This window comes from Phalaenopsis equestris, unplaced genomic scaffold (assembly GCF_001263595.1).
Source record: "Phalaenopsis equestris unplaced genomic scaffold, ASM126359v1 Scaffold000347, whole genome shotgun sequence".
In the NCBI taxonomy this organism is placed as follows: domain Eukaryota; kingdom Viridiplantae; phylum Streptophyta; class Magnoliopsida; order Asparagales; family Orchidaceae; genus Phalaenopsis; species Phalaenopsis equestris.
Window position 1 is genome coordinate 1654655 of NW_018164789.1, and position 17727 is coordinate 1672381.

At 32.0% G+C, this 17727-nt stretch overlaps 1 protein-coding gene across 4 annotated transcripts; it reads left to right on the forward strand.

Annotated features, from left to right (window-relative positions):
• The first annotated feature begins 1776 nt into the window (after positions 1 to 1776).
• LOC110026056 (ABC transporter A family member 8-like) lies at positions 1777 to 16519 on the forward strand. 4 transcript variants are annotated; one of them, XM_020726829.1, is made up of 20 exons: positions 3274 to 3303; positions 3386 to 3485; positions 4339 to 4439; positions 4535 to 4940; positions 5024 to 5112; positions 5204 to 5351; positions 5429 to 5548; positions 5640 to 5749; positions 10147 to 10305; positions 10787 to 10949; positions 11048 to 11173; positions 11255 to 11338; positions 11874 to 12226; positions 12892 to 13092; positions 13752 to 13861; positions 14108 to 14192; positions 15178 to 15306; positions 15412 to 15517; positions 15678 to 15766; positions 16127 to 16519. In XM_020726829.1, the coding sequence occupies exons 3-20, from the start codon at positions 4359 to 4361 to the stop codon at positions 16442 to 16444; spliced, it is 2877 nt and encodes a 958-aa protein (XP_020582488.1). In that variant the 5' UTR covers positions 3274 to 3303; positions 3386 to 3485; positions 4339 to 4358; the 3' UTR covers positions 16445 to 16519. The 4 variants fall into 4 exon arrangements, with proteins under 4 accessions (XP_020582490.1, XP_020582488.1, XP_020582487.1 ...); XM_020726831.1 differs by lacking the exons at positions 3274 to 3303; positions 3386 to 3485 and adding an exon at positions 1777 to 1914; XM_020726828.1 differs by having other exon boundaries at positions 3274 to 3485.
• The last annotated feature ends 1208 nt before the right edge of the window (positions 16520 to 17727 follow it).

A 17727-nucleotide genomic window follows, 5' to 3' on the forward strand; every position in this document is an offset into this window, starting at 1 on the left:
GTTGTCTTTCTTTCTTTTTAGCCTTCATCGTAATCTTATATGTAAATCATAAAAAAAAAAAAGGATAAAATATTCAGATTTTTGCTTCATTTAATAATCATATTAAATAAAATTGGGAATTCAAATACAATTATTAGATTAAAATATTTTCAGATAATTAAATTAATTCTTCTTGGGCAAATTTAAATGACATAATTATCATGATTTATGTAAGAGAAATTTTACATCAAATAATAAGAGTGGGAGTTACTTGGATTGGTCTGTATACACATCACCTAAAACTTCATAAATCACAAACAAACAACCCAAACATCAAATATTTCAAAATAACCACCCTAAACTCAGGCCTCCTCATATCAGCCACCCGAGCAGAGCACCCTGCTCCGTCTCACTCCCTTCAGAATGGTAGCCATGGGTGCAGGTAGCTATGTTTGATGCTGATTAAGGAGTTCATGTTGTTTCTTAATTTCAAATTCATTGCTGGATATCTCTTTACGAGCAGCAGCCTCTTGCCTTTCCTTTCTCAAGGAATCAAGATCTTTTCTTGTTTCTGATGGCTCAATGGAGACCCCGACTGATAATGCTATTTGATTTAGCGTCATGTTTCTAAGGCTCTGGTCATGCTTTTGCTCCGTAATGCCTTTATTAAGCTTCTTAAGGATCAGTCAATGAACTTGATTGAGAGGCTACAAAATCAGCATTTTGTATTTCAGCTTGCAGCTTATTCACCTTGACAGATATTTCGTGCAATATTCAATTTCCACAAGGGAAAACATGGCTAATGATAGTCCTATAACTCCTGTTGCTTCTTGTATAGATCTACTTTTGAAAGCTGCTTCGGAAAGCAAATTCACTTGCTGGGGATCTTGCAAATCCAATCATAAAACTCTTATGTCCGGCTATTTGATTTGAATGCTGCTTCCCATCTAAAAGCGATGCTTCTCCACGCAAATTAGTAGCTTGAGCAGACACGACTTCAGGAACAAGGCTTCAGGGATAAGGCAAATCTTCAAGAATGAAATGGTCGAGACAGGAGTAGCTGGTTCTTTTAATAGTATTAAGGAACCAGTTGATGCTGATCGAATCACCAAATATGAGAATGACATGCCCGAAAATGCAACGATTCTATATGACGAAGCAGCTGCAGGATATAATTGATCAAAAAGAGCTGACAGCATGGTGAAATATATCCATTCTGTCCAAAATAAAATAAATGTAATCAGAAGATTGTGAGAATATAAGTTGTTTGTACATAAAGTCAATACAATTACAAAAAAGAACGGTAATACGAAAGATAATCACATCAGTTGTCAACCACCATGTATTTAGTTAGTGTTATCTTCCTCATCTTCATAACTCAAAAAAAGAGTCTGCAACATGAAGAGTCAGTTTTATTAGGTGTGAAAAGTCGAGTTAAGATTGAGCCACTCTCGACTTGAGCTTGATTAACTTTATCAAGTTTGAGCTCGAGCTCGAGCTCAAGTACGTAAGTTCAAGCCTGCTTGCTTATTATAAAAGAGAGAAAAAAATATTAATTTAAGCTAGATTTATAATAAGATCTCAATTAGAATGAACAATTAGAAGATAAATAATAAGAAATAATCTAATATATAATTATATAACATTCACAAACTGAAATAAAACATCATAAATAACAAATAAATCAGTTACTACATTTATTAAGAGGAGGTTACTCCTTTTATTCAAAGTTCATCAGTTACAACATTTATTCAAAACTTATTTTATTTATTTTTTATTCTTTCTTCATTTCCCCGCTTCAATTCTTCCCCGCCTGAGCTCTGCAAGGCCGTGCGACCGTCGGAAAGGTGTTTTAGCTTTCGCCGGGAGGAAGAAGAATCGTTTAGGATAGGAACTTTGATCGCCGACCGCCGATCACCGTCGCCTTCGAATCAGGTATGACTAGTTGTAAGTTCTTGTGATTATTGTTTCTTGATCTTTGAATTGTTAGATCGGATTCAGAATGGCGGTGTTTGAAAGTAGGATTTAAGTACAGATTAACTTGAATCCCACCGAATCATAACAAAAATGAAATTCAAATTCAGTTCTCGCCCGTTTTGAACTTAATAGCAGATTAAGGGCCTGTCTGGTAACGGATTTAGAGCTGGATTCAACCTAAATCTTGCCAGACGATCATTTTGGAAAAAAATAAAGCTCCAGATTTGATAAATCTTTATTTCACGGATTTCTGCTTTAAATCCCGTGAATCGGTGGATTTAGTAAATCCGGGACGGATGTTTCGCTTGAAAAAGGAAGACGTGAGGTTACCTTCCTCAATGGTTCGCGTAGGAGAGGAACGGGGGGAGGACGAAAATGGGAGTTTCGGGTCTCTGTAAGCCTCGATCCCCCCGTTGAGTTCTCAGCTAGCTCCAGTGGCAACTGTAATTTAATATAGTTTAAGTTAATTTTTATTTAATTGATTAATTAAAATATTATCAGATTAGTTATAATCAAATAAATTTATATTTATCATTAATTAATATAGTATAAATATTCATTTTTTATTCATCCAATAAATTTATAAGTAATTATTAATCAATATAATTAATATTTAATTAGTTTTTTTTAAAGAATATTAAACTTCTATTTAATAAATAATTTTATAAAATTTGTATTAATAATTAATTAAAATTTATATTAATAATTAATTAGTTTAGCAAATATATAATTATTAATTACAATAATGTAAAATAAAAAATTAATTGAATTTAAAATGTTAGTTGATTTTATGTATTTTGAAATATTATAAGAAATTAAATTTAATGATTTATTAGACTTTATAATCATTTATTGTTAAAATCTAACAATCAGAACAGATTTTAAGTTCTGCTAAACAGCTTCAGGAGTTTTAACAAGATGTACTAAATACATTGTGAAACGGTTTTTAAGATTTAACTCCTCCAGGATTGGATTAAATAAATCTTAGTGGGTTTGTAGTTTTGATTCTTGGAAGAGTGAGTTTTGATTCTCCGCCTAAACCCTCGCTCATCTCCCTTCCCATCCCGGTTTCGCTCAAAGCCATCGCCTTCGTGAACGAACCTTCGCGATACAGTCGCCATTAGAGGTAGCAGGGAAGGCAACGATAGGATCGTGGCTTACAAAGACCACCGAAACTATCCCATATTTCTTATCCTTCCGCTCCCCTCCTACCAGAATTCATTGAGGAAGGCAAGCCTGTTCGCGCCATTCTTTCTCTTATCTCGTAAATCCCGTATCCTCTCCCTTTGTCAGTTTCGTCTGCTTCTCTCTCCCTCTCGGGCGGTTTCCTCTGGTTTTGCTCAGGAGGTATTATCCATTGTAGCCTTCGCTCGTCAGAAGGATACAGAGCTACAATTTTGTTTTCACCCAATTTGGAACATTTCTGCAGGTAATACAAATACATTAAAAAAATATCAAGGAACATAGTATTATTTAGCCTTCGCTCAACAGAAGGATACAGAGCTACAATTTATGTCTTAGCCATTGAGGTAATACAAATATATATATATTCTTAGTCTGAATTTATAAAATCTTCTTGAAATAAATTATATTTTTAGGCTCATGAAAATTATGCATTTGAAAATATTAATTTGAATAAAAATATATACATTAATTGATTAGAATCGATTTGATTACTTAATATAAACTAAAACTAAGTTTATTTGAATTATTACGGACAAATCAATTTCCTTCAATTTAAAAAATTAGAAAACCTTATTTTAATTTAATTATTAAATTTCATATTTTTAAATATCAAATGTTCAGATAGATTTTATTTACAAAAAAAAAACATGACATTAATGTTCAAATTTTATAAATTATAATTTCTTTTATTATTATAAATTTTATCTTATTATATTAATTAATTCAATTTTTTTAATTCATAATGTCAATTTCAAATATAGATGAAAAATGTTGAAAGGTTTTTTAATAAGAATTTACTTGTGTTCCCGCTTTAGTGTTCATCATAACTAAAAAGGACCTTAAGTTTTATAGTTTTATACATGTCAAAAATAAAGTATTTTCCTCATTTTGCTCCTAAGATATTTGAAATGTGTCCTTTATTCATACACATTCTCAAAATTGGTAAAACTTGATTCTCAAGTATTTAAATGCCTTCATTAGCTATTTTCTCACATAAAAATGGCACAGATGCTGCAATCTCTGATATTTTTTTATGTGATATGAAAGACTTTGGTGGTATAAATGTAAAAAAAACAAAGTTTAGATGTTAGATATGTAAATACATAGGATTCGAGTGTTATGTATGTAAATGCCCTTAATAATTGTTTTCAGACTTTGTGGGCTTTTCTAAATTCATTGTCTCGTACATGTGCGCAGTGATATTAGGCAAAATCTCAATGGATGATGTTGTATCACCAAAACCTTCAAGCTTTTGTTCTCAGTTGAATGCACTTACGAGGAAGAACATCACCTTCCAGGTCTCATTTTCAATCTTCTCTCCTTCTCTTCTCACTCTTTCTCCTTCTAATTGAATTCCTCTTCTTATATATATCCCTTATCCATATAAATCCAGAAAAGAAACATCAGAACAAATCTGGGTCTGATTATCATCCCACTCTTACTGTGTTTGATGCTGTTTGGCATTCAAAAACTAGCCTCATTAATTATAATTGATCCTGAGATACATTGTGATTGTGGGGATTGCATGGATGATCCAAACCAAGAATCTTGTGAAGATAAATGCTCCAGTGCTCTTGATATGTTGCAAGGCAATTCAGTATATTGCCCAGAAGCACACCCAGCACAGCTGCCAGTTTTGTTTCAGATACCAATGCCTCAATTTCGTGCAACAAAGAGTAGAAGTTCTTCTTCTTCTTCTTCAATTTACAACTCTGGACTTCCACCTCATTCTTGTCTGAAAAATAAATCTTGCCCTGTCACTATATTAATCACCGGGCAAAACCGTAGTTTGGCGCAGAGTAAGCTTCTGGCTCACCATGAAATAGTAAAGTTATGATTGTAATTCAATCTGCAAATTCTGATTTACGAGAGAAAATGACAGGCATAGGAAGAAATCTTTTTGGAAGCAAAAAGTTGGAGAAGCCTTCAGATTATGTGAGCCCTCAGGTCGTCGCATCTGAATTTATGTTGGTAAGCCAGTTGAATTTCATTTCGCTTGTTTTTTATGACAATTTTACCAAAAAAAATTATAATCTTTGCTTTTAAAATCTCGTCTTTTCAGGGAACATCAGAAATGCTTCCAACCACATTTTACTTCGAACCAGCTTTCATGATGGGCAGTCCACCTCTCTACATTGTTCATCCCAATTGCAGCTCAAACATAGAATTTCCTGTTTCAATCAAGATGGCTGGTCTTTCTCTTACTCAAGGTTTTTGCCTCTCTCTCTCTCTCTCTCTCTCTCTCTCTCTCGTTCTCTCTCTCTTGTATTGATGAAATTGTTTGCAGAGGTGAGATGTGTGAATGGACTTGCTCTCTGGCGTGAAAATTCTTCAGTGATAAACAAAGAGTTATCTATGGGCTACCAAATGGGGAACGTCGATGAGAGAATTGATGAAATACTTGCAGGTTCATTTCTCATTTTTCATGCTGATTTTATCAAGAAAATGTTTGGCTTTTAATGTTTTTACTTTCATTAACATGAGCTTTCATGGAGCAGCTTATGATTTCTCCAACACTGACAGCAACACTTTCAATGTCACCATTTGGCATAACGAAACTTATAGGAACAATGACCTTCTCCTTCGGATTTTTCGTGCTTCAAACGCAGTATGTTATGATTACCAGAACAAATAACTTATTTTTTAAAGTGAATAACATATATGCATTGAAGTCATAATAGCATGAATTAAAAATAAAATTCAGATAAATAAAGTAATTCATTATCATTAACTAAAAATTAAAGTATTTGATATATTTTTATGTTTCTTCTGGCTAAGCATATCCTTAATCAATCAGCGAATGTAACGAATTTTTATCTCTTATCTTTACTTTAATCTTGTATTGTTTCTTTTTCCTTTTGGGGCATTTACATACATACCATCCAATTCTTATATTTTTACATATCTAACACCAAAAAATTTCTTTTTACGTTTAGACCACCCAAATCTTTCATTTCACATAAAAAAATATCACTATTTTAACTTTTAAAAAGTTAATCTAATGTTTCATGCATAAGTAAGATATGTAAATACATGAGAATTTAGTGATATGTATCTAAATTTTCCTTCATTATTTTGGGTATCTCAAATTTTGGCTTTCCCACATAAACCCTAATTGATTTTACCTCTATAACATTGTCTCCTTTCTTCTCTATTAGGCCAAGGTCTCTACAATGGATCATAACTTCCATAAACATCGCAGAAATTATCCTCCATCACTGACAAGTCTCCGCTAATATTAAACTTTAATTATATTTAGCCTCTAAAGTTTCATTACTTCTCTAATATTCAATAATAATATTCAATAATTCATATTGTCAATATCATCACAAGAAAGCGGGATTGCCTTCCAAAACCTCCAATGCTATCCCTATGTGTTTGTTTCCTTGAGATTTTATATCAAATAGGGCTCCAGCTTGAGCTACAATTGGTTTTGTTTCCTCAAGATTTTCTTAACTAAGATACCTCATTAGCAGAACGAAATTAATTTGTTGAAAGAGCTTATTCATCTATCTTTAATTTGGCGTCTTTATTTATCATTGCCAACATTATTCGAACACCTTCTTATGGCCTCCACAAATTGACGTTAATCAAAAGGCCTCGCATCTTCGTTCTTCTAAAGAAAAATCTATGAAAAGTAAAACTTTTTTTATCTCAAATTTCATGACCATTAATCTATTTGCTCCTCTAATCACAACTTGTTGTAACAAGAATGCCAAAATCAATATGGAAGCATTGCTAAGAGCAAAGTACAATGGGTCACAATGTAAACACAAGAGCTGGTCGAAAATTTCCTCGGCATAACTTTAGTCCTACTTTGGTTTTTCACCCTTTAGCATTGCCCATATTTGACTATACATGATAAGATTATAACTATCTTCATCATATCATAAGCTTAATGTGAAGGCTCATCAAAAACAAATAAATTTCATATTTACAATATATTTATTTACACATGCTCTATTTTTTTATTATTATTCTAACACTGTCATTACGATGTCCCAAGCTCTGAATGTCAAAAGTGTAGGGTTGCGTTAGGTAGTCGACGACCAACATAAAATTTGTAAAAAAATCATAACATGAATCATTTTGATAATTGTGTAAATGTCAGGGCGTCCCCTGAAAGCGATGCACAATATGACTTTAATACAGTGAAAAGTGTGCAAGTATCGTTACATCGACGTTCGGGTGGTGTAGTGTCAAATAAACAAAATTTCTCACATTACGGACGGATGCGAGTAAAGAAGTTAGTCCATAAAACAAATACTAAGATTGAATCTCGGAATATAGGTACTCTCACAGGTAGATTAATGGAATTAGTTGATATTATGATTCATAGAAAGATAAATACCTTATGTATTCAAGAAACTAAATGGGTTGGAGAAAAAGCTAAGGAAATTGATAGTTTAGGTTCTAAACTTTCATATTCAGGTAAGAGTCACACTAAAAATGGTGTATGTGTGATTATGGATAAAAGTTTGAAAGATAATGCTATAAAAATTAATATAATTGAGATAGAATTTTAGCCATTAATATTGTTTTCGATACTAAAATTTTAATATTATAAATGTTTATGCTCCTCAAGTTTGTTTAGATATAAGTTCTAAAGAAAAATTTTGGAATGATCTAAAAGAATTAATACAAATGATAGCTCTTGAAGAAATAATGTTTATTGGAGGAGATTTAAATGGACATGTCTGTATAGTGGTAGAAAATTTTAGAAATATTCATGGTGGCTACGATTTTGAACGGATTAATGAAGAATATAGATTTTGGACGATTTAATGAAGAAGATACATTTTGGATGGATTAATTAAAAAATTCTGCTTTTAGTGATCTTTATGATAGATTATATACTAAAAAGAGTGAAAAATATTTGTACGAACTAGCCAAACATAGAGAAAAGAAAAGTAAGGATTTAACTCAAGTAAAGTGTATTAAAGATGAAAATTAAAAAGTGATTTTCTTAGAAAAAGATATTGAACATAAGTGAGTGAGCAATTTTGTTAAACTTTTTAATGAAGTTTCTGAAAATACAACCGACCTTAGCGAACTTAATATCATTAATAAAAATAATAAAATATTTATTTTTACCGTTGCATTAGTAAAAAAGAAGTTGAAGAGGCTTTAAAGAAAATCAAATGTGGAAAGTCTATAGAACCTGATGATATCCTAATTGAAGTGTGGAGATATTTAGGAGATCTGAGAATTTCTTGGCTCACTAAAATCCTTAATATTATTTTAAAAACTAAAAAGATGTCTGAGGAGTGGAGGAAGAGTATTTTGGTTCCCATTTTTAAGAGTAAAGGGGATGCACAAGAATGTGCAAATTATAGAGGAATTAAGTTGATGTGTCATTTTTTAAACTTATGGGAGAGGGTAATTGAACATAGATTAAGACATATTACAAAGATTTCTCATAATCAGTTTGTATTTATGTTGGGCAAGTCTACCATGGAAGTTATATATTTATTGAGAGGCTTGATGGAGAATTGCAGAAAGAATAATGAGGATCTACATATGATTTTTGTTGACTTAGAAAAATCTCACTATAAGGTTTGAAGAGATATTCTTTGGAGAGTTCTAGAGAAGAAAGGTGTTGATATGACTTACATTCAAGGCAATAAATATATGTATCCTAGAGTTGTTACTTGTGTTCAAATAGAAGGAGGATTGACCAAATATTTTTATATTTCAGTTGGATTGCATCAGGGATTGAGTTTAAGCCCATGTATTTTTGCTTTAGTTATGGATGTTCTTACTAGACATTTACAGGAGGATGTACCTTGGTGGATGTTTTTCGCTGATGATATCCTTCTTAGGGATAAAACTAGAGAAAGAGCTCAGAAAAACCTTGAATTATAGAGGTCTACTTTGGAGTATAAAGGCCTTCATTTGAGTAGAACTAAAATTGAAAACATTAAATGTAATTTTAGTAACAATAGCTCTAGTGACAGAGTTGTAATCATGGGTGATTAAATTATTAAAAGGTGTGGACACTTTAGATATCTCGGGTCTATTGTTCAAAGTGATGGTGACATAGATGGGGAAGTTATTAGTAGAATTCAAGTTGGTTAGTTGAAGTAGAGAAATGCTTCGGGTCTTATTGTGTGATAGAAAAGTACCCTTTAGACTGAAAGGAAAATTTTAGAAGATGGTGGTGAGATCTTCAGTGCTCTATGATGCAGAATGTTGGCCTTTAAAAGAAAAGCATAAAATTAAGTTAAGTGTTGTCGAGATGAGAATGCTTAGGTGGATGGTGGCTTTATGCTTAGAGACAAAATACGAAATGAATATATTTATGATAGGGTTAGTGTAGCTCCATTGGCAGGCAAACTTAGAAAGAGTTGTATTAGATGATTTGGTCACATTAACATTGGTCGTCTGATGATCTGGTTAGGAGAATGTTTTATATTCAACTTATGTTAAGAAAGACTGGGGTAGACCTAGAAAGACTTGGGCTTATTATATAAAAAATGATCTTAATTTATTATAACTAAATGAAAATATGACAATCAATAGGACGCAATGGAGAAAAAGGATTGAGGTAGCTGACCCCACTTAGTGGGTTAAAGGCTTGTTGTGTTGTGTTCTAACCTTTATTCTAAATATAGTTCAGACCTATTTGAATATTCAAATAGCTGACTGAATCTAGATTTTTTGATAGAAAATTATAAGTGTTAACAATCTCGCTAAGTTATCCTAAATTAAACATATGACCATTTTAATCCTTCCAATAAATATTAACTCATACTACATAACTTTTCATCTACATCATGCTTATGTTTTAGTTTATAGAAGAGGTTTAGTTCTGAAATTGAAATGTAGAAAGGGCCCTTCTACCACACTGTCAACTAAACCCATCTTTTTATTTATTAATATGACTAACCTGCTTGAAGCTATAGATTTTTTGCTTACATAGCACTAATTATCCTGGATATTTTTAGTAACATGTACACAAACTCTATGGAAACATTGAATAATATGCACTTATTATATTAACAGGCCGCAAATGCATATCTTCAATTTTTCAAGGGGGCTAATGTAAAGATGCTGCTTGAATTTGTCAAAGAAATGCCTAAAGGTGCAACAAAACCGGACAAAGTAAACGTTTCTGCTCTTAGTCCCTTGTTTTTCACATGGGTCATTGAGCTGCTTTTTCCGGTAAGCCTAAAAATCAAGTAGTAAAATTATCATTTTAAGATGTATCCCAACAGAAAGCTTACGCTGACTTTAAAATTGTAGCATATTTCTATTTCCTCAGAAAATTTCTTCTCATATTTCGAATGCAGTATCTTCTGGCTCACACTATATAGTAGAATTCTTTTAGATGTTTTTTTAACAAAATTTATTTGCATGTTTATCTCGTATTAAGTTATTAGTACTTATTTTCGGATATTTATTGCTAAACTCTTTTTTATTCATGCAACCTCTGCCCAGGTTTTAAAATGAATATAAAATGAAATAACAAAGTTAATTATTTGCTTGTGAAACATCCAAATCACTGAGAATGACAATTGGCAATTTATCCATGTTTAAAACTGAAATGTGTTTGCAAAGAGGTTTCTTGTCTCGAAGTTTTATTTTTTAAAATATGATCACATTATTTTTATCCAAACCAATTTAATTAATCTGATTTGTACAGGTAATGTTGACTTATCTAGTTTATGAAAAGCAAAAGAATATGCGAATGATGATGAAAATGCATGGCCTTGGTGATCTTCCCTACTGGTTAATTTCCTATGGATATTTTTTGGTCTTGTCAGCCTCTTACATGTTATGTTTCAGCTTATTTGGTTCCATTATTGGTATGTTATATGGATGGCCTCAACGATACTTAGCATCCTTATTCTTTTCCTAATTGCTCTCATTTGTTGTCTTTTTAAACTGAAAAAACTTTTTACAGGGATAAAATTATTCACCTTAAACAAGTTCAGTCTCCAGTTTGTATTCTACTTTTTAAGCATAAATTTGCAGATTTCTCTTACAATTTTCACCTCAGCACTGTTCTTGGAGGTGAAGACTGCTGCAGGTATTTCAAAAAGGAAAATTTCATGACTTTGTTGAACCATGTTTCAAAAGTGTGATTTTGACGTGGTGTATCAACTTGCAGTGGTTGGATACTTGTACGTATTTGTTTCAGGCCTTCTTGGATCATCTCTTTTGGAGCGCTTTATTGAAGACGCCTCCTATCCAAGTAAGCTGCACTATTGTTCTTAACGGTTATCTAAGCATTATTCTTTATGGAAATCATTACGTAGAATGAAGCTAAACTCTTAAAGATCGAGACCCCATTGAAACAAAAGCACGTGCCATTAGGCCAAAGCCGACAATATCTCGATGGATAAGAGTTCAATTGTTACAAATGGTATGAGAGCTTTACATCAATCTGAAGATTAGAATATTTGTTTGGTGGATGATTACGGTTTAAGAAAACAAGCGAGGGTGTTAATTACTTAGGTGGGTGAAATTCTGAAACCCTACAAGTAGAATGAAACTGAACTCTTAAACATTGATGTGTATTTGTTGTAACAGTTGGGATTTTATTAGAAACTCCAAAGTTAAGCATGCTTGTGCTGGAGCACTCTTGGGATGAGTGGCCTCTAGAAAGTTATACCAATGAAATAAAACTGTGAAGCCATTAAACCGAAGCAAACAATATTTTGATGGATGAGAGTTCATGCTGTTACAATCCTTTGTTGTTAATGCATGCAAATTGACATTTTTTGCAGGAGAACTACTTGTACTAATGGAGATTTTCCCCGCTTTTTCCATATACCGTGGTCTTTATGAACTCGCACAATATTCCCTTCGTGTGGAATCACTTGAAGCACCTCGTATAGGTTGGAAGGACATTAATAAGGACAGGCAAGGGATGAGAGCTGTTTTGATCATCATGGTTGTAGAATGGGCAGCACTTCTGCTGCTTGGATATTACTTGGATCAAGTTGTTTCAAATGGCAAAGGAGTTAGAAAACATCCACTTTGGTTTTTAACAAAGTTTCAGAGAAAGACAAATAGAAATAAGCAAAGGCAAGGATATGACATTCTCATTAATATGGATAAACCAGATGTTGCTCAAGAGGTAAGCTCCACTTCTAACTTGGCTAGTCAATAAATAAATAAATAAGAACTAATCTCAGCTTCAGATTTTTCTAAAATCTAACTAATGATTGCGGATTTTTAGAGTCATTCATCTCTCATTTTATGCGGTTAGATATTTTATGCGGTTAGATGATGACTATGATGACTTTTTTTTTTTTTGGAAGCACAAATGAATTGGGTTACTTTGCAACTTTTTTTAATATATAGAGCATCAACTCTAGGCTTTAAAGCAATTTCTTCCATAGTTCAGATCAGATCCCAATTCCATGCACTTGCTACCTTATATGCATTCTCAATAATCCAAATGTAAATGAAGGATGTACATACATACCACTTAATTTCTATGTATTCAAATGCCTAGCACCTGAACTTAACTTTTTACAAATACGCCACCTTACCTACGCTTTACAAAGCCTATTTTATTTTTTAAAGTTACAATCGTGATATTGTTTATTTGACGTGAAAGATTTGGGTGTTACAAATGCAAAAAGTAAAGTTGAGGTGTTGGTTGTGTAAATACATATGAATTGGGTGTTATGTATGTAAATGCCACAATGTAAATTGACGTACATCTTGCATATTATTTAGCTTTAGATTTTAAAATTATTCAGCCTCTTACTTGGACTAAATTTTAATTTTCTGCAGAGAGAAATAGTTGAAAAGCTGATGCAAGAACCCTGTAAAATCCAGGCCGTTCTATGCGACGACTTAAGAAAGGTGTACCCAGGAAGTGATGGAAATCCAGATAAGCATGCAGTTCGGGGCCTTTCACTTTCTATTTCTCAAAGGGAATGCTTCGGCATGCTTGGACCTAATGGAGCAGGCAAAACTTCTTTCATAAACATGGTTAGTTGGTCTACTATTTATTGAATAGTTTAACACTACAGACCCCCCTAATTTTGAAGCTGTCTATACTAAATAGAATTTACAAAATATCAAGTGCATGGCCAATATAGTTAAGCTTTTACTTTCTGAATTCTATGTACTCGCTTCTAAATATTGTTCTGGGGCATTTATAAACATACTACCCAATTCTTATGTATTTACATATCTAACACCTAAAGAGAAAAATGGCCAAATTAATCCTCTAACTTTTAGATGGGGTCATTTTAATTCCAAAGTTTATAAAAGTGCTAAAGTAATCCCAGACTGTTTTAATAGGGGCTAAAATAGTCCTCACTCGGATTATTTCAACCCATATTAAAAGAGGCTGGGGACTAAATTGACACTTCTATAAAATCTGGGACTAAAATGACCCCTTGTAAAAAGTCAAGGGACCATTTTAACACTTTTCTCAACGCCTAAACTTTGATTTTACATTTATACCATCTGAATCTATCATAGCACATAAAAAATAATACTGTTTTAATTTTTCAAAAGTGAAGTACATGTTTTTATGCACAAGTAAGATGACATATATGAAAAAATTCAAGTTTGGGTGCTAGATATGTAAAAATTGAGTGGACTACATGTAAATCTTCAAATTTTTTTTCAACTATTGTCAGGTGACTGGGCTCACAACTCCCACTTCAGGCACAATATTAGTTCAAGGACTAGATATCAGCAGAGATATGGACAAAGTGTATTCTTTAATGGGTGTATGCCCGCAACATGAGTAAGTGGTAATTTACTCGTTTGTAATAAGAAACCAACTAATTTATTGCTATTATTTGTGTTAGGAGTACTATTTTCAAAGTTGCATTTTTTAAGTAATTATATCTTCAGCAATACTAATTTTTAAAGAATTATTTTCTACTGAAATACAGCAGCCAGTGTTGACACCGCTTGATCCTGGCTAAATTCAAATATCTGAAAGATTCTGGCTTTTTTTTTAATGTTCTTTCACATGTTTTGATTACAGTTTGACCTGGGATTGTTTAACCGGTAGAGAACACCTCCTTTTTTATGGTAGATTGAAGAACCTTAGAGGAGATTCGCTGATGAAGGTAAATTATCTTTATGGTCACAGCTGATTCTATAATATTTGAAATTGTTGTGCCCCCCAAATACCTTATACTACATTATATTGAAACTACATAATAATCTCAAGAATAAAAGAAGAAAACTAAACGCGAGAAGTGTCAAAATAGTACCCTGCAATATGTGCTGAAATAATCCCCATAGAGGACTATTTTAGCCCCAATTTAAAGATTTTAGCGACTAATTTGACACTTCTATAAACTCTGAAACTAAAATGGCTCCATGTAAACAATCAACAGACTATTTTGGCACTTTACTAAAATAGAAACCATTAAATTAAGTAACCATAAATGGATAACCAAAACTTGTGGAAGTTATTGTCTCATACTTTGCTGACAAGCACGTAAATATACTTCTTTCAATTCATCCCCTATTAAAATTAATATGCATGAAAGATACAAGTATGTACATCAAAATATGTATCAATCCTAAACAACATGCATATCACAACTTATGATAATAATATGCATGTGTTAATGAATCATCTAGTCTAAGTAACCATAATAACTATGCCACACAACTTAGTCACATAATAATAGTGTCAAAATAGTACTTTGCCTATTTAAATGGTTCATTTTTGTCCTGGAGTATGCAAAAGTGTCAAATTAGTTCACATGCTCTTTAAATATGGGCTTGCAATAGCTTCAGAGAGGATTACCTTGGCCCCCATTAAAAAAGTTCAAGGCTAAATTAACACTATTATAAACTCTGTGATTAAGATGGCCCCTCCAAAACACTTTTGTCGATAATTATAATATTGCTCCAACTGATAGAATCCAATCAATCAATAACATATTTACATCCCCAAAAGCCAGGATTCCTGGGATGATTAAAAGGGTATATTTATTCAAACGAAAACCATCAATTTATTGCTTATTTTGTGGCGCAGAAAAAAGAATTTATGTTGGAATAATTAACTTACACGTTAGTCTTATCTTTCATAAATTGCAGGCAGTTGAAGAATCATTACAGGCAGTCAATCTATTAGACAAAGGTGTGGCTGACAAGCGAGTTGAACAATATAGTGGTGGCATGAAGAGAAGGCTCAGCGTAGCCATATCACTCATTGGCAATCCTAAAGTATGAAAAGTAGAATATATATAAAATCAATTATGATAGTTCTTTGATCTTATTACCACTATATCTTAGGGATAGCAGAAACTTGACCCTACTTTTAATTTCCAGGTTGTATATATGGATGAGCCCAGCACTGGATTAGATCCAGCATCGAGAAAAAGACTATGGAGTGTTGTGCAGCATGCAAAAAAAGATAGAGCAGTTATTCTCACAAGTATGAGTTTTGTTTCTTTTCTAACTTGCTATCAGCACAAAATTTAATTTAGATTTCTAATTTTCACTTATCATTGATATTATATATCAAGTATAAGTTGTAAGATAAGAAATGAAGCGAATAAATTGTCTGATGAAGCTTTATTTTGGCATGATAACAGCCCACTCCATGGAAGAAGCTGAGGCTCTTTGTGATCGTGTTGGAATCTTTGTGGATGGGTATCTTCAATGTCTTGGAAGCCCAGTTGAGGTATTTATATAAACAACCTTAAAAAAAAAAAAATTGTACAACTAACCGTAATTGATTTAACCAAACCTGAAAGTTCCAAGGTGGACCAATTTTAAGATGAATTTTCAAGCCATGCTTTTGAGTAGAAGGTGCTTATAAAAAAAACTAACTAGAGGGAAGTGGTCTACATGATTTATACATAATTCTAGGTTCTTGAGAAAGAGAAATGAATGCTATTTGTTAAACCAATTAAAATTAAAACTACTTTTTTTTCCATCTTCGGCTAACTTAACCATAGTTTACAGACATAACCAACAACTACTCTCATGTCTTATCATCTGCTACCTTCAGAAATTTAATCACTGCGCTTAATTTATACAGTTAAAAGCCAGATATGGAGGTTATTTTGTGCTGACAGTGACCACCCCATCCAATGAAGAAGAAGATGTGGAGAAATTAGTGCAACAAATATCCTCAGCAGCAACAAGAGTATATCATTTATCTGGAACACAGAAATTTCAGCTACCTAAGAAAGGGCTAAGCCTGTCTGACATATTTAGACAAATTGAAGCTGCAAAAAGAAGGCTGAACATACAAGCTTGGGGCTTGTCAGATGCAGCACTGGAGGATGTTTTCATCAAAGTTGCAAGTAGTGCTAATTCCTTATATCATCATAATCTTAATAAGAAATGTGACTAACCATATATATTTGCTAGTGGTAAAACAAAGGGAAATTTACATACGTAGCACACAATTCTTATGTAGTTACATATCTCACACCTAAACTTACGTATTTATATCCATAGCACTTTGGTGCTTTAAAACTATTCATGTAACGGTTGATTTCACTTTTTAAAAATGATAATAGTGCTATTTTTTATATGATATTAAAGATTTGAGTGCTATGTATGTAATATGAAAGCTTAGATGGTTAAGATATGTAAATACATAACAGTTGTGTGATGTGTATGTAAATGTCCCTAAAATAAAAGGCTTCCTTGAGTTGTTATAATTGATCTTTAGCTCTTCTAACATTTTTTAAGCCATGAGTATGGTCCTAGTTGTTGAAATATAGAAAGAAAAAAAAAGTTATTGATTTCATTACTATAATATTCATTTTCATTCATAATCAACTAGTTGTATCAAACAATAAGTTCATAAAGCATTTTTCCTATTTTTGATCAACTACTGCAATGGCCTTCTTTAACTAGCTTCATCAAATCCATTTTGTTTTCTTATCATAAGCCATCTATTAAAATTCTGAATTTCATTATTCAGTTCAGTCATTTATAGTTGAATTTAATATATATATATATATAATAATATAATTCTATTAAAATATTCAGACTCCAAAGAAAGTGATCACTTGGTATTGGTAAGTTTACAGTACAATTGTTCAAGAATTTGTTCAAATGATGAATGAATATTTTATAAGTTAAATTTCATTTTTTAATCTGTTTGTTACAGAAATTTGCACACTTTTAATTATTTTAAATTGGACAAGAGCTTATATTTTCAAATGCTAACTGTATAATTGTTTATTTTGTTGCATTGTTATATAAAATATTTTTAAGAAAATACTAGTAAATCTTTTCTAGAATGAATGTTTACAAATTACATAAAGATCATCCAAAATATTGATATTTACAAACTAAGCACCAAGTGATTTTTTTCAAACTAACAAATTGATGTATTTACACATCACTATAAAACTACTAAAAATTTAATAAAAATGAAAAATATTAGTTTGGGTTTTAGCATATATTTTGATATTTTAATGAGAATTTGAAAAAAAAAAAAATGAAAGAGGGTGGTTTTGTGAATAGTCAGTTTTGGTTGGTGTGTATATAATTAACCCTGAATATTATAATACTCAAAAGAAATGTTAAAAAATCACTACAACCATCTCGAGTAGACCACTAAACTGAATTTAAACATTATAAACATTGACAAAACCAGAACTCAAAGTATTCTATGCTCGT

What these genes read in the sequence shown, in the direction of transcription:
- LOC110026056 (XM_020726831.1), top strand. Translation starts at nt 4,359, where the DNA reads ATGGATGATGTTGTATCACCAAAACCTTCAAGCTTTTGTTCTCAGTTG. An exon ending in TTTTTCGTGCTTCAAACGCA is followed by an intron (nt 5,750 to 10,146) that starts GTATGTTATGAT and finishes TTATATTAACAG; the next exon opens with GCCGCAAATGCATATCTTCA. An exon ending in TGAAGACGCCTCCTATCCAA is followed by an intron (nt 11,339 to 11,873) that starts GTAAGCTGCACT and finishes CATTTTTTGCAG; the next exon opens with GAGAACTACTTGTACTAATG.